The 16891-nt window shown below is 40.4% G+C and overlaps 1 protein-coding gene across 1 annotated transcript in view; it reads right to left on the reverse strand.

Moving 5' to 3' along the window:
• The window catches only part of RBM26 (RNA binding motif protein 26), a 105286-nt gene that overhangs the window by 77192 nt on the left and 11203 nt on the right, over positions 1 to 16891 (reverse strand). Inside the window, exons 2-6 of the mRNA XM_054011828.1 lie at positions 9006 to 9124; positions 4612 to 4748; positions 3572 to 3660; positions 2439 to 2656; positions 939 to 1199 (exon numbers count right to left, since the gene is read on the reverse strand). Of these exons, the coding sequence (XP_053867803.1) occupies positions 939 to 1199; positions 2439 to 2656; positions 3572 to 3660; positions 4612 to 4748; positions 9006 to 9124 (824 nt within the window). The remainder of the gene's footprint in view (positions 1 to 938; positions 1200 to 2438; positions 2657 to 3571; positions 3661 to 4611; positions 4749 to 9005; positions 9125 to 16891) is intronic.

The raw sequence follows: 16891 nt of genomic DNA on the forward strand, positions 1-16891 counted from the left end.
ACGAACCCTCCTAGTTTAGAAGCAGTTTAGAGTTACAAAAGCACTTCTTTGCCAGGATAACTGCATCTACACTAAGGCTTTTGCCAATATAAAAATGTTGCAAAACAGAATCACACCTATAACAGACATTACTATATCGGGAAAAGTTTTAAGTGTAAACCTGACCTACATCCTCAACAGCTATTGCCAATGTGAGATCTGACATGAGAAAATAGCTGGGACTAGTGGAACTCTGGCTAAAAATGCAATTCTTACTGGTTAAGAGGGTATCTGCTTTGGATCAATCTGACTCACTGAGACAAATGCCAACTGTGGCAGAAACATGGTTTGATACAGGCAGAAAGCCTGCAAAATGATTCAATAGTGTAGAAGATATAGATTTCAAGTACTCCCTGTATAAACACAGCACTCAGTAAGTTTTAAAAAAAGACAGTAGAGTGGTGCACTGAGAAGAAGAGCCTAAAATGTGAGGTTCGAGAAGGTCACTGCCAGTGAAAAAATTAAGCTGATAAGTAAGAGTAAAACCAAGAGCACAAAATGTCCAAGAGTTCCGTGAACAGGATCATGCCATAAGGTGGTGATTATGCTCAAGACTATTAAATACAGAACTAGGTTTGAGGGTGATACGGAGTAAGAGAACTAAGGTAAAACAAGAGATCACCACCCATAAGTTCATGTAAAAGAGCAATGCCAGTAATGTGACAGGGACAGAAACTATGCTGGAAACAATCAATGAGGTTGGTTAAAGATAAGTGATTATAAAGGTAAGTTTAGCTTTTAAGAATTTTGCTAGAAAAAAAGATTGAAAATGAGATGTAGAAGGAGACTGCTTTTGGGGTGGAAGTGCTAAAAGAAGGGGGCAATGCAGCTTGGAAGGACAAAATAACATCAGTGACTGGCCACTATTGTGGCATATATGTTTAAGTATCTGAACTTACCATCATAGTCTCTGCAGCGTTTCTTTGGCAGTGGAGGTCTTCCATAGGAGTTGTGCTCCAACTGTTCTTCATGGAACTCTGACCAACTTTCAGTAGTGTTATTACCATGATGAGTAGGAGCAATAACTGTAATAGTGCTACTCAGCGTAGGGACAGGGTAATGACCAGATGAAATGTTTGTTACAGACGGAACTGGAGTATAATTGTTTTCTAATGGATCTGTTCTATCCAAATCATATTTTGGCTTTCCCAAATCTCTTTCTGTAAGAAAATAATATACTTGTTTAAAAGTAACAAAATGTCAAAGATTGTAAGCTCCAAAATTAGACCAACTGTTGGATTTGTATGTGTCTGTAAAATGCATACAATTCTTTATATACTGTTTCTTTCTTCCCCACCCTTGGGGTGAGGGGGAGAAGAGGAAGAAAGAGGGAGGGAACAATTTCAATGTACTTTTGTAGTCAGGGAATAAATGCACCACCACAGTCCAGCACTCGTGAGCAACTCTAACCTGTATATGATGCTAGAGAAAATAAATATGGAAAGTAAACACATAGTACTTTCAAACTTGCAAGGAATTATCAATCAGAAAAAATATTAAAGTTATCAAAGCACCTTGTTAGGTGCTTTAGATCTAAGATCATTATATAAAGTGATGAGGATACACACCATTAAATCGAGAATTTAATGGTCAGTTGGAGTGGGAGTTTTATGCGCAAATACTGTAAGGTAGAACTTCACGTAGAGCTTTATAAAGCATAGGGCCCTAACAAATTCACGGACCATTTTGGTCAATTTCACGGCCAGAGGGTTTTAAAATTAGTCAATTTTACGATTTCAGACATTTACATCTGACATTTCAGAGTGCTGTAACCGTGGGGGTCCCAACCCAAGATGGGATTAATGGGGAGGGGGGAAGTGGGTGTTGAAAGTTGTTGTTGGGGGGCAGGGGGATGACACAGGATTGCCACCCTCACTTCTGTGCTGCCTTCAGAGCCCAGATCTGAAGGCAGCAGCCACCAAGCTTCCTGAAGCTAGAGGAGATTCCCAGAGACGGAGGTGGGTCCAAGATGCTGGGAGCACCTCAGCTGGAGGCTCCTAGCTGCTAGTCCCGACAGATTAACACAGGGGCCCTGGCCAATTTGGGGGCCCCCAGAAAAATGGGCACCTGTGCTCTGGCCAAAATTCCCAAACCTAGTGCCTAAAAATTAGGTTCCTAAATCCATTTAGGCACATAAATAAAAGTAACTTGAATTTCAAAGGTGCTGAACACCTCTAGCTCTCATTCACTTGACACACATCAGAGCTCTGAAAAAAAATCAGGATTCTTGGTGCCTAAAATAAGATTATGAAATCTATCTTTAGGCACCCAAGTTTTAACATTTTGACCTACAGTCTTGTAGATAAGTTTATTAAGTAAAGAGCTGTTGTACTTCAAGATAAATATTGTTTTTCATACTGATCATCAACCCATATTTTTAAAGACTAACAAACACCTACCTCTGCTTCGTGTTCTGCTTCTACTTCTGCTCCGGGTCCTGTCCCTATCCCGGTCCCGCAATCGTTCCTTACTCCAACTTCTGCTTCGACTCCTGCTGTAGCTCCGACTCCGCCCTCTTCTTCTGTTGTACCTGTCTCTATATGAATCCCTTCTAGGGGGGTTACGATCATAATCTCTCTTGCGAGAACGTTCATCTTTTTTTCTTTCCTCGCGGCTTCTAAATATTTGGGGAGTTAATTGTTACTTAGAAATAAGAACATTTTGAAAAGATAATTTAAAATGTAAACTCAAATCTTGTAAGGGCTACTAAAATCTCATCAAAAATCATACTCGAAGAACAGAATTTTTCCAGTATTTGTAAGTGCTTAAAACAGGAAAATGAAACATTGAAATGTTCTGCACTGTAATGTAAACCTGTAATAAGTGCAGGTATTAAAAAGCCCTGTTTCTAGAGAATACTGGCACATACACATCTGAAGCTGATGCTACATTTGTTACTGACTTTTGTGCAGTTCTGATTCATTTTGAATGCATGCCTCTAACAGAGTATGAAATCTTTAACTATCAGTCCTCCTTTCTTCCAAAAAGACCTGTTCAATCATCTGATTGTGTAATTTTTTGTTGTATAAAAGCCTACCACCATATCAAGAAAATGTGGGTAAAATATTGCTTTTGTGCCAGGACTTATTTTCCCAGTAGGGCATTTTCACCAAGGTAACAGAATCACAACTGAGAGATACTGAAGAGAATGATAGTGCTGTATTAAACAAAGTATTCAGATTACATTTCAAAATTAGATGGGTTATATGTTGTAATATAACCAACCATTTACACTTAACTCTGCTTTGTAAACATTTCTTAAATTGAGTTCTGATGATTTTTAGTTAATAAAAATCTGAATACAGTCTTCATTGTTACTTGTAAACTGTACTTATCTCAAGTTTGCATATAAAAAAAGCAATCCACAAAAGTGCTTGCTTCACAAGTACTCTATTAACATTTAGAAGCACATCACTACAGAAAAATAAAACATTTGATATGTCAGCACTGCAAAAGAAAAAACCTTTCAAAATTTAAGCCAACATAATTGGTTTTTGATATAATGCAAGAGTCAAACTAAGTTTATAATTACCTAGTTTCTCGGTACCGAGAGCTTGACTGAGGAGGACTGTGATTTAGTCTTCTAGAAAACTTTTTTTCTCTCTCTTCCTCTTTAATTATCTGGATTTTAAAGTGTAAACAGGAAATCCAAGATAAGCACAACACATAGAGCTTTTTTAAACAGACATAACTAGAATAAAAGAATCTGAAATTCAGTTTTGGCTAAGTGAAGAGAGGCCTAACACTCAACTCGATGGCATCTCTGAAACATGATAACTTTTTAAGACTGTGCCCAATCTATTCCAAAATTTCAGGGAATGTTCTGAGCATCAATAGGAGAACCCTATTATTTTGATGACAGCTGGAAACTGGAACACTAGAAACCAGAAAAGCCTGACTCCCACAATGCCCATTTAGCGGAACATTGTGACACTCCATCCATTTTATCTCCATACTTCAATCCCATTTCTTGAAATGAGTCCAGAAATAACACTGCAGATCAGGATTGAGGTGGTTGGACAGAGTTGGGAGGCACAGGGTTTGGGACTGGAATAGCAGGAAATATTTCAGATCAGAAGCTTATATTGAACAGGTTTAGGAGATCTGCCCTTTCACTGTGTCCACACTATGTCTGACTCAGGAGTAGCAAAGTTTTGCCTAGTCATAACTGTTATAAAATGGGTACTGTCAAAGGGAGAGACACCAAGGCAGGCACGAGTGTTAGAGCTTAAGGTTTTGTTCCAGGTCAAAACAATTTTTTTGTGTGTGTTACTTGCTATAAGTTTTTAAAAAATTCATTTTCAGGTCAACCCAAAATGAATTTTGGTTTCATTAGGGAATTAACAGCAAACCAAAAAACCAATTAGCACAGGTCTAGTGATGACTGGCTGACCTACCTTTGATATCACAATGCTACTGCTCAGGCTCCTCTTCCTGCAGCACCAATAGGCACTGAGAAGGGGAAGTTGTTGATAAGAAACTGATAAGGAGAAGGAGCGTGGAAGTATCTTGTAAAACTGCTACAGGTTCAGGGATAGAGACTGCACTGCAAAGTATGATTTAAATTCTTACCTCTTCCTTTTTTATGTCTTTTTCTTGGTGTTGAAAAAATTCAACTTTTAGGCTTCCTGACGATGGCTGCTCTGGCGGAGGTAGATAGCTCTTTGTATTCACAGCATCAAAAAGTTTTTCAACAAATATCTGGGTCTCTAAAGATTAAGGGAAAAACAAAGATACCAAGAATTCATGAATGAATTCCTCTAATAGCTGGCTATTTCAACCCTCTGCAGTCCATTTAAATATAATGCAACTCTTCCCCTTTGCTTACATTTACAAACCACTGAATACTAGTTAGAAGTACACCTCTACCCCGATATAACGCGACCCGATATAACACGAATTTGGATATAACGCGGTAAAGCAGTGCTCCAGGGGGGCGGGGCTGCGCACTCCAGCAGATAAAAGCAAGTTCGATATAACGCGGTTTTACCTATAATGCGGTAAGATTTTTTGGCTCCCAAGGACAGCGTTATATCAGGGGTGAGGTGTATTATGCTTTTATTGGCAATGAAAATAATGGATACTGATTAATCTTCCAAATATATAGCTCACCAGGAATTGTTTCATAACAGTATAAACTGCATTGTTGAAAGTTATTTAACTTAAATGGAGATAATTTATGTAGCAGACTGCTTTTTTCCCCTGCATTTAATTGCTAGAAAACAAATTACTCTAAAATTCTGAACAATTTAGGCAGTGCAAATGTATTTAAAGATCAGTTTTGGATATCTTCCATTCCTGGACAACCAAGGGGCAAAGAAAATAGAATCAAGATCATAAATATGATTTTAATAGGACCATAGATACACATGGTACTTTAAATAAGGCACTGCAAAACATTTAGAGATGATTTTTTTCACCAGGGCATTTACTCCGATTAAAGACTTTAAAAAGTGGATCTTTAATACAACTGGTTTAAGATCAGCGACACAGGTGTAGCAAATAGAGCTGTAAATAGGGGAGTTTGAATGGTAGTTCTGTTGGAGAAGGGAGGAAACAAGCTTCTGGTCTTTAGGGGCAGTGAGTGAGTTTTTTGTGGGTGTAGTGTCTTTTTCTGCTTTGTGTGTATGTCTCCCCCTCCCACCCCCGTTGTTCATTTTGTCAAGGCTAGTAGGGGGCAGTGTGCTGTGAGAGAAGCAGAGCCCTGATTAGGGGCGGGGCTTCCATGGTTAGGGGGCTTATAAAGGCAACTAAACAGTCAGCCAGTGGCTCAGGAGCAGCAAACAGATCTGTAAACAGGGGAGTCTGAGTGGGAGTTTGGGAATGAGGTGTATGTGGTGTTCTAATTTTGTTTTGGTCTTTGATGGTTTTTATTTTTCCCCCTTGGCAGGAATTTAGTAAGGAAGGCTATGAAAGGTACAGTGGCAGCAGTGGTAGTGACTGAAGCCATGGAAGAGACAATGAATATGATTGGATGTGGAAGCTGCAGAATGTACATGAGCCTAGAGCAGGTACCTGAAAAAAGCTTCGTTTGTATGAAGTGCTGCTTGATAGAGCTCATGGAAGAGAAGACTCGAGGCTTGGAAACGCAGGTGGAAAGTATGATTGAGTTTTGAAGGGGTTTTGAGTAATGATGGAGCAAAGGCAAGAGGAAAAGTCACGACTAGCATGTGCAAACTGGACTGAAAAACTCAGAGGGGAGACTACTGGGTGAGGAAATTGGTCAGTGGAAGCATGTGACAACAAGAAACAGGCAAAGGAAAATATCAGTTAGTGAAAGAGAAATAGAGCTCAGGAACAGGTTTGCTGAGTTGGATAATGAAGGAGGGGCACAGCAGGCTGCAACTGAAGGAAGGAGGGCAAGGAAGAAGAGTAGAATGGCTAGTCCTGTAAGAAAAAAGGAAGAGCCAATGGAGATACCCAGAATTCAGAGCCACGGGAGGATACAGGATGACCTGCAGAAGTTTATAAGGGAGAATAAAAGATAAGAAGACTTGCAGCCACAAAGAACAGGAGGAAGGTCAGCAAATCATGCCATCACTAGTCAAAGGTAGGTCTATGTCAGGGATCAGCAACCTTTGGCATGTGGCGCATCAGGGAAAAGCGCTGGCGGGCCAGGATGTTTTGTTTACCTACAGTGTCCGCAAGTTCGTCCAATCGCAGCTCCAACTGGCCACGGTTCGCCATTCCAGGCCAATGGGGGCTGCGGGAAGGAATATCTTACAAGAAGATCTGGATGATTTGTAAACTGGCGTAATAGAAATGGGATGAAGTTTAATAATGCAAAGTGCAAGGTCATGCATTTAGGGACTAACAACAAGAATTTTTGCTAAAAGCTAGGGACTTATCAGTCGAAAGTAAGAGAGGTGGTGGTGTATTGGTTAATCACAGGATGACTATAAGCTGTCAAAGTGACGAGGCTATGAAAAAGGCTAATACGGTCTGAGGATGCATCAGGTGAGGTATTTCCAGTAGAGACATGGAAGTGTTAGTACCGCTATACAAGGCACTGGTGAGACCTCATCTGGAATACTGTGTGCAACTATGATTTCCCATGTTTAAGAAAGATGAATTCAAACTGGAACAGGTGCAGAGAAGGGCTACTAGGATGATCCAAGGAATGGAAAACCTACCTTACGAAAGGAGACTCAAAGAGCTTGGTTTGTTTAGCCCGACCAAAAGAAGGCTGAGGGAAGATATGATTGCTCTCTATAAATACATCAGAGGGATAAATACCAGGGAAGGAGAGGAGTTATTTAAGTTAGGTGCCAATGTGGACACAAGAACTAACTTCTATAAACTGGACATCAACAAGTTTAGGCTTGAAATTAGACAAGCCATCAGAGGAATGAAGTTTGGAGGCGGGGGGGGAAGGGAACAAAAAACTTAACTGGCTTCAAGACTGAGCTTGATAAGTTTATGGAGGGGAATGATGAGATTGTCTACAGTGGCATGTGGCCCACTGCTGACTGTCAGTAACAAAAATCCCGAACTGCTGGAGACGGAACACTAGATGTGGAGGGCTCTGAGTTACTACAGAGAATTCTCTCTCAGGTATCTGTCTGGCGGGTCTTGCCCACATGCTCAGATTCAAACTGACAGCCATATTTGGGGTCAGGAAGGAATTTTCCCCAAGGTCAGAGTGGCAGAGACCCTGGTGGTTTTTTGCCTTCCTCGGCAGCATGGGGCACAGGTCAAACTTGCAGGTTTAAACTAGTGTAATTGGTGAATTCTCTGTAACTTGGAGTCTTTAAACCATGATTTGAGGACTTCAGTAACTCAGCCAGAGGTTAGGAGTTCATTTCAGAAGTGGGTGAGGTTCTGTGGCCTGCAATGTGCAGGTCGCCAGACTAGGTGATCATAACATTGAAGTTTATGAGTCAACATGGTGAAATTATTACCAAATGTTAGCAAGTATACAATCACTGAAGTCCGTCTCCATGTAAGATGGTTCATGGTACAAACATTTTGGAATGGAGTTTTAAAGATGACTTGTCAACTAACACAGCTAGCCTTGTATTCCTGCTATTTTTTTTCCAAATCAGAAGTATTTTCGTAATAAGAGGGGGAGTAGGTAGTGTGCTTACGCTGCCAAACACACAATGGAAATATGATCCCCAAAATGATGTAATCTTAGTGATCAACAAGCCTACTTGGAAGCAATAATAGAAGGCTTATTGTTAATTGTACAGTAAGTACAATATGCCCTCATATTGTATACCAAAGAGGAAGACGTAGTCCCTACCCCAAAGATCTTACCTTCTAACTCATACAGCATACTGACAAAAGAATGGGTAAACAGAAGTCTGGTTTAAGGAGAGACTTTAACGGAGGCTAAAAGGTTGGCACATAAGTGTACAAAGGATGAAAACTTGGACAAATTAAAAGAACTGAAATGGGTGGGTAAGATTGTCTCAGAGTTGCCCTCTGTAGTCATGTCCTGAGAAGGAACAGAATTAAGGTTATTTGAATGTCTTATAAGGCACTGCCATAATCAAAAATGTTTGTGTTTCTTTTAAATTTAAACGTAATGACTTTCTTGTATTTCCAAACTGTTTTAATTACTACAACCTTACCTCAATTTACCCTAAAATTAGTGATGTATGCGCTCAAGCTTATCTCAAGTTTAATTTTGGGAGGAAGGTAAAGGGACATATATTTCACACTCCCAAATATATATTCAGTTCCAGTATATCTATTATGATAAAAAACTTTAGTGTCCTTATTTACATAATTGGTGGAAAATTTAAACTGTACCCAGGATATATATTATACTGATATCATACAATACTGCTGTTTTTTGTTAAATTTCATAAATTATTTTCTTCATGCAACTGAATTAACTGCACTTAACAAAGGCTCATAAAAAAGATAAATAGCAATTAATCCTAAATTAAGCTGAGTACACAAACATCAATAAGCAAAGCAAATCACAGCGATTTATAGTCACAGCGAAGACTTCTTACCCTTTTGAAGAAATACATCCAGCTGATCAACACATAATGCCTTAAGCTCTTTCTCACTTTTATCCTTCTTTACCAAGGCAAGAACGTATTTAGCTAGGGCTGATGGATCTGCATCACATCTGTAAATAATTGATAAAAATATAGAATTCAGTAATGAAAAACTCAAGACTGCCCGAACCTGGCACAATACACACATCTAGGACTCAATTCTGCTGCTATTAAAGTCAATTAAACTTCCAATCAATTTCAATAGGAAATGATAAGATTGGGCCACAAAAAACCCCACCAAAGTTATCTTAAAATATCTAATCTTTTGGATATTAGCAATTCATCTTCATCTACCTACGCTACACAAGAAGATACTATCATTTAACCTCCTTCACAGAAAAATGAAGTGGGGGGGAGGGGTAGCTCAGTGGTTTGAGCATTGGTCTGCTAAACCCAGGGTTGTGAGTTCAATCCTTGAGGGGGCCACTTAGGGATCTGGGGCAAAATCAGTACATGGTCCTCCTAGTGAAGGCAGGGGGCTGGACTCGATGACCTTTCAAGGTCCCTTCCAGTTCTAGGAGATGGGATATCTCCATTAATTTAATTTAATTTAATTTACATCTCTGCCACGTTTGTACCGATGCACAGTAGACAACAAATATTAATAACCATGTTGCAGTTCATCTCAAAACATAAGATTACAGCAGGAGATAATAATTTACACCTGATTAATGTAAACTTTTCTGCGATATGTGGATATTAACTATAGCTGCTATTTCTACCTGCTCTACAAAACACAGACTGCCCCTCAGCATTGACCACAAACATTATTTTGGACCTGTTGCCATCTAGATATCAGTGTTGAAGTGTTACTAAAGTGAAAAATAGTAATAGCATAATTAGGAAGGCAACATGAATTGTAATGACAAGTAAAGGTTAATTTTGGGGGGTGAAATATGGATGCTATTGAAGTTAAAGGAAATTTTGCCATTGACTTCAATAGTGCCAGGATTTCACCCTTGATATTTAGTATCCTATTCTTGATCCCTTTACCAAAAGGGCTAAAAATGCTACAGAGAGAACACCTCCCACCTAACTGAGATCTTGGGTCAATTAAGTAATGGCACTGTGAAAAAAGTTCTATTCACTCCTCTTCAAATGTAAGGAAGACAGAAATGTTGTCTTGAATAGCAAGTTAAAGCAGGAGAGATTCTTTGTATTCTAACATCCTTTAGTTCCATCACATTGCCAAAGGAGGATTGTTCCCTAGAGCAGAGGTTCTCAAACTGTAGACCATAAAGCTCTTGGTAGCAATGTGCACAGTTAGTCAGTTAACATTGTACCAGATCTTTTTCCAGCTGCTAAATGGCCTTAAAAGAAACTAAAAACACAATAAACTCCCCTACTTTTTCATGTAGGAATTCCTGAAGTTGCCATAGGGAAAGTCAAATAGTGAATGGGAAGAGAGATGATCTGCATAATCACAAATGGGTAGAATGGGGCACCACAAGACTGTATTAAAATTATCTACATTATACATACATTTGAGAACCCCTACCCTATATTTTCTAGCACTTTAGCTAGTCTTATTTTGTCATGTATTTGGTAACAGACTAAGTTGGCTAAAACTCTGTTTTCAAAACCCCTGTAAACAGTGTTCATACACCATTACTACATAAAGGCAAGTGCACCAACACATGGGAGAAATGAGGTGTTCAAGTTTCAATGAAAGCTCAAAATGCCGGGAAGGGGGCGGGGGGGGGGGGGGGGGGGGAGTTTTCAAGGAAAAGCATTGAAGCACTGAGCCAAAAATAATCAAAAACATTAATGCAAAGGCTACAAAGGATAAAAGTTCAGGCCTTCAAGTAAAGCACTCAAAGGCCAGGTCTATACTAAATATGTTAGATTGACACAGCTACGTTGAAAGATCCACACCCCGAGCAATGTTGGTAAGCTGACCTAACCTCCAGTGTAGATCAGCAGCAGCAGCGATCCCTCAATTTGAGAATGATCTCTACCACAGATTTACATATGGGTCCTGAGATAACTCAGGAGTTCAATCCTGGAAAACACAGATCCGCCCACTGTAGGTACAGACATTTCCTGGTCAGCCAGCTGCCTGCTGGGAGAAAGTTCTTTCTTTTTCCTGCCTTCTCTCTTTTCAGCTTCGAGGGCAGGACACTTCTCCTCAAAGCAGGTCACTGCCTGCTGGGAGGATGTGGTGCCAGTGGGGTCAGTTGGTGGCTTGCTCCTCCCAGCTTGTGATATCCGCACACGATGTCCAGCCCAGCCAAGTCTCTATATCAGGTGGATTTTATATACATATTTTAAAGACTCAGCAAAAAAAAAAAAAAAAAAAAAAAAAAAAAAAAAAAAACCACAAACCCAGCTAATCTGTTTCCAAGAAGGAGGTTAGAGAAAAATAAATTGTCAGTATTAAAAAAATTCTTTCAGCTGTTTCTTTGAGATGTTCTAGGGCCCCCATGTTTTAGAGCAGGGACTTGAAATTTGGCAGGAGGGATGACCTGTGGAGGAAGGGATGTCAATATGGTTCCACATGATGAAATCTGTGTTTTGTTTTTTTAATTTTTAAAAAAAAAACAAGGAAATACATAAAGCTTAAGCTAAAATAATGATGCTAGAGTTACATGATCAAGCACTCAAAAATTGGGAAATGCAAAAATTAAAGATGCTCCTGCAAATGTTATTCAGTACCCTCAATGCATATGCACAATGATGCAGTCTTAATTTACATTATCACATACTATTTGTCCTACAGAACTCGTCTTCATTCAATGGATAGACAGTGATTAAGAAGAGATGCCCTTGTGTTAAACATCTGGCTTGGCATTTGGGATAGTTTAATAGTTTTCCAGGCTTGACCATAAACTTTCTATATGACATTGGGTAAGGCTATCATAATGCATACGCACAATGGGGCTGAATTAAGACTCTAAGATATGTAGGTTCTTATACCACACATCACTGTAGGATACGAGCATTGTCCAGTATTATATTAAGTGAGTTGACTAACATCTGTGATTTATTGTTTGCTCTCTCATCCTTTCACCAAGAGGAAACATGTATACAGTACAGCAGTGGTTTTCAACCTTTTTTTCATTTGCGGACACCTAAAAAGTTTCAAACAGCGGTGCAGACCCCTTTGGAAATCCCCACACTACTGAGCTCCAAACAGCTGCACCTGGATCCCAACCCTACTGAGCCCTGCTCCCCCAGCATCTGGACCACCCACTGAGCCCCCCACATCCAGACCCCCCCTGCTGAGCTCTATCCCCACCCACACTCAGACCCCTCCCACTGAGCTCCAACAACCTTCATGTGGATCCCCCTGCAAAGTCCATTACCGTTGCACCCAGAACCTCCCCAACAAGCCCCTGTGCATGCAGATCCCCCCGCACCCAAATCCCCCACTGAACTGCCTACACCCAGACTGCCCCACACAGAACCCTCTCAACCCACATCTGGATTCCCCCCACATTTGGATGCTGCTTTGCTGAGCCTGCTTGCCCACACCTGGTACACCTAGCATGGAGGGGCAGGGCTCTGGGGTGTTTCTGGGGCAGGCATAGTACTTGCGCTGTGTCAGGGTTGGGTGCAGCCTCACCAATGAGTCCATGTCCTGGGAGGGGGGAGCTGCACAGTAACCTCCCACCTCTGTGCAGCCAGTATCCTATGTTCCCCAATGCCATGCTGGAGCCTGCACATTTATTTGACAAATAAAATTTGCAGAATTTTAAAATATTGTGTGCAGAATTTTAAATTTTTTAGGGCAGAATGCCCTCAGGAGTAATGGTGAGAAATAAGTAGAACTGTATCTCATCTGCACATTGCTGACACTTGAGTCCACATCACCTGACCAGTTCACCTAGTGGCTGCATCCATATGTTGAATAGGGCCAAAGGGAGAACTGATCTTTGTGGGCCTAACACAAATGAGGAGTCTAGTGGTGGAGATGCAGTTTCCCTAAGCACTCTTAATTCTAGTATTTCCTACCTTTGGAGTGCTTGACTTTGCAAGATTAATATTTTAATGTTCCTTAATGCAATTTTAATAATGTCACTTCACATATAAGCAAGATTTTTGTCCCTCCCTCTTCAAAAGGTGTATGCCAGTTACTCCTAAGAGAAATAACTGTCTAGCGATTATATGGAACACACCACAATATTTTTAAAAAAATCTTTAATAGTACCTATCCTCACTAGTCTTAATAAAGTTACAACATTTTTACATAGAATTAGAGAAGATGAAATAACTTTAATTTTTATATTTTTAGTTTTACAAGACAGACATTTTTCCAAAAATGGCATATAAAGTGAGTGACTTAGCAGTTAAAATTTGAAGAGCAACTAGCAAAAGACACAAAAACCAATGGCACTTTTTTTTAAAGTATATCAGAAGCAGAAAGCCTGCCAAACAATCAGTGGGGCCACTGAAAAATCGAGTTGCTAAAGGACCACTCAAGGAAGACAAGAACATTGTGGAGACGTTAATTTTTTGGATCCTCACATCCACTGCAGAGGATGTGAGGGAAGATTCCCAGATCTAAGCCTTTCTTTTTAGGAGATAAAGCTGAGGAACTGTCCCAGACTGAGGTATCAATAGAGGTGGTTTTGGAACAAACCGATAAATTAATCAGTAATAAGTCACCCAGACCCAGAACTCAAATATGAAATTGCAAAACTACTGACAGTGGTATGTAACCTGTTCCTTAAAACAGCCTCTGTACCAGATGACTGGTGGATACTCAATGTAACATTGATTTTTTTAAAAAGGCTCCAGAGGCGATCCTGGCAAGTACAGGCTGGTAAGCCTAACTTCTGTGCCATGCAACTGGTTGAAACAATAGTAAAGAGGAGAATTATCAGAGTAGATTCATAGATTCATAGATTATAGGACTGGAAGGGACCTCGAGAGGTCATCGAGTCCAGTCCCCTGCCCGCATGGCAGGACCAAATACTGTCTAGACCATCCCTGATAGACATTTATCTAACCTACTCTTAAATATCTCCAGAGACGGAGATTCCACAACCTCCCTAGGCAATTTGTTCCAGTGTTTAACCACCCTGACAGTTAGGAACTTTTTCCTAATGTCCAACCTACACCTCCCTTGCTGCAGTTTAAACCCATTGTTTCTGGTTCTATCCTTAGAGGCTAAGGTGAACAAGTTCTCTCCCTCCTCCTTATGACACCCTTTTAGATACCTGAAAACTGCTATCATGTCCCCTCTCAGTCTTCTCTTTTCCAAACTAAACAAACCCAATTCTTTCAGCCTTCCTTCATAGGTCATGTTCTCAAGACCTTTAATCATTCTTGTTGCTCTTCTTTGGACCCTTTCCAATTTCTCCACATCTTTTTTAAAATGCGGCGCCCAGAACTGGACACAATACTCCAGCTGAGGCCTAACCAGAGCAGAGTAGAGCGGAAGAATGACTTCTCGTGTCTTGCTCACAACACACCTGTTAATGCATCCCAGAATCATGTTTGCTTTTTTTGCAACAGCATCACACTGTTGACTCATATTTAGCTTGTGGTCCACTATAACCCCTAGATCCCTTTCTGCCGTACTCCTTCCTAGACAGTCTTTTCCCATTCTGTATGTGTGAAACTGATTGTTCCTTCCTAAGTGGAGCACTTTGCATTTGTCTTTGTTAAACTTCATCCTGTTTAACTCAGACCATTTCTCCAATTTGTCCAGATCATTTTGAATTATGACCCTGTCCTCCAAAGTAGTTGCAATCCCTCCCAGTTTGGTATCATCCGCAAACTTAATAAGCGTACTTTCTATGCCAATATCTAAGTCGTTGATGAAGATATTGAACAGAGCCGGTCCCAAAACAGACCCCTGCGGAACCCCACTCGTTACGCCTTTCCAGCAGGATTGGGAACCATTAATAACAACTCTCTGAGTACGGTTATCCAGCCAGTTATGCACCCACCTTATAGTAGCCCCATCTAATTTGTATTTGCCTAGTTTATCGATAAGAATATCATGAGAGACCGTATCAAATGCCTTACTAAAGTCTAGGTATACCACATCCACCGCTTCACCCTTATCCACAAGGCTCGTTATCCTATCAAAGAAAGCTATCAGATTGGTTTGACATGATTTGTTCTTCACAAATCCAGTAGATTGTGAGAGAGTCAACACAGCTTCTGTAAAGGGAAATCATGCCTCACTAATCTATTACAATTCTCTGAAGGTGTCAACAAGCAGGTGGACAAGGGCGACCCAGTCAATGTAGGGTACTTGGACTTCCAGAAAACCTTAGACGAGGTCCCTCAACAAAAGCTCTTAAGTAAATTAAGCAGTCATGGGATAAAAAGGAAGGTCCTCTCATAAGTCGGTAACAAAATGCAAAGTAATTCACATTGGAAAACGTAATCCCAACTATATATATAAAATGATGGGGGGTCTAAATTAGCTGTTACCACTCAAGAAAGAGATCTTGGAGTCATTGTGGATAGTTCTCTGAAAACATCCACTCAATGTGCAGCGGCAGTCAAGAAAGCTAACAGAAGGCTGGGAATCATTAAGAAAGGGATAGATCATAAGACAGAAAATATCCTATTGCCTCTATATAAATCCATGGTATGGCCACATCTTGAATACTGCGTGCAGATGTGGTCACCCCATATCAAAAAAGATACATTAGAATTGGAAAACAGGGAAAGGCAACAAAAAATATTAGGAGTATGGAACAGCTTCCATACAAGGAGAGACTAAAAAGACAGACTGTTCAGCTTGGAAAAGAGACAACTAATGGGGGATATGATATAGATCTATAAAATCACGGTGTGAAGAAAGTGAATAGGAAAGTGCTATTTACCTCATCACAAAACACACAAAAAATGGGTCCCCAATGAAATTAATAGGCAATAGGTTTAAAACAAACATAAGGAAGTACTTCTTCACACAACACAGTCAACCTGTGAAACTAATTGCCAGGGAATGCTGTGAAGGCCAAAACTATAACTGGGTTCAAAAAAAGATTAGATAAGTTCATAGAAGATGGGTCCATCAATGGCTATTACCCAAGATGGTCAGGGTCACAACCCCAGAGTCTGGGTGTCCCCTCTTGAATGCCAGAAGCTGGGACTGGATGACAAGGGGTGGCTCACTCAATAATTGCCATTCTGTTCAATCCCTCTGAACCATCTGGTACCAGCCACTGCTGGAAGATACGATATTGGGCTACCGGTCTGACCCAATATGGCAATTCTTACATATTTTTTTAAAATACAAGAACATGTTTTAGGACGCAAAACAATCTATAAGAAATTGTATATGATTCACATAATTAGAATGTAATGTACTGTACATACATAAGGAGTGTTACGACTACACTCCCAATTAACTGTTATATTGCTGACTTAAGTTTTTCACTACGCAACTTTTTTATTGGTTTTGTTTATGAAATTTTCTTGGTTTTATTTAAATAAACAAAATACACATGCACCAAAAAGAAGAAGCTTAAAGGGGAAAAGAGCAAAACTAGAAACTCAGGCCTGGTCTACACTAACCCCCCAATTCGAACTAAGGTACGCAACTTCAGCTACGTGAATAACGTAGCTGAAGTTCGAAGTACCTTAGTTCGAACTTACCTCGGTCCAGACGCGGCAGGCAGGCTCCCCCGTCGACTTCGCGGTACTCCTCTCGCCGAGCTGGAGTACCGCAGTCGACGGCGAGCACTTCCGGGTTCGACTTATCTCGTCCAGACAAGACGCAATAAGTCGAACCCAGAAGTTCGATTTGCTTGCCGCCGAACTACCGGGTAGTGTAGACCTACCCTCAGTGTTTTTTAAGTACATCAAAAGCAGGAAGCCTGCTAAACAACCAGTGGGGCCCCTGGACGATCGAGATACAAAAGGAGCACTTA

The sequence above is a fragment of the Malaclemys terrapin genome, chromosome 1 (assembly GCF_027887155.1).
Source record: "Malaclemys terrapin pileata isolate rMalTer1 chromosome 1, rMalTer1.hap1, whole genome shotgun sequence".
NCBI classification, from domain to species: domain Eukaryota; kingdom Metazoa; phylum Chordata; order Testudines; family Emydidae; genus Malaclemys; species Malaclemys terrapin.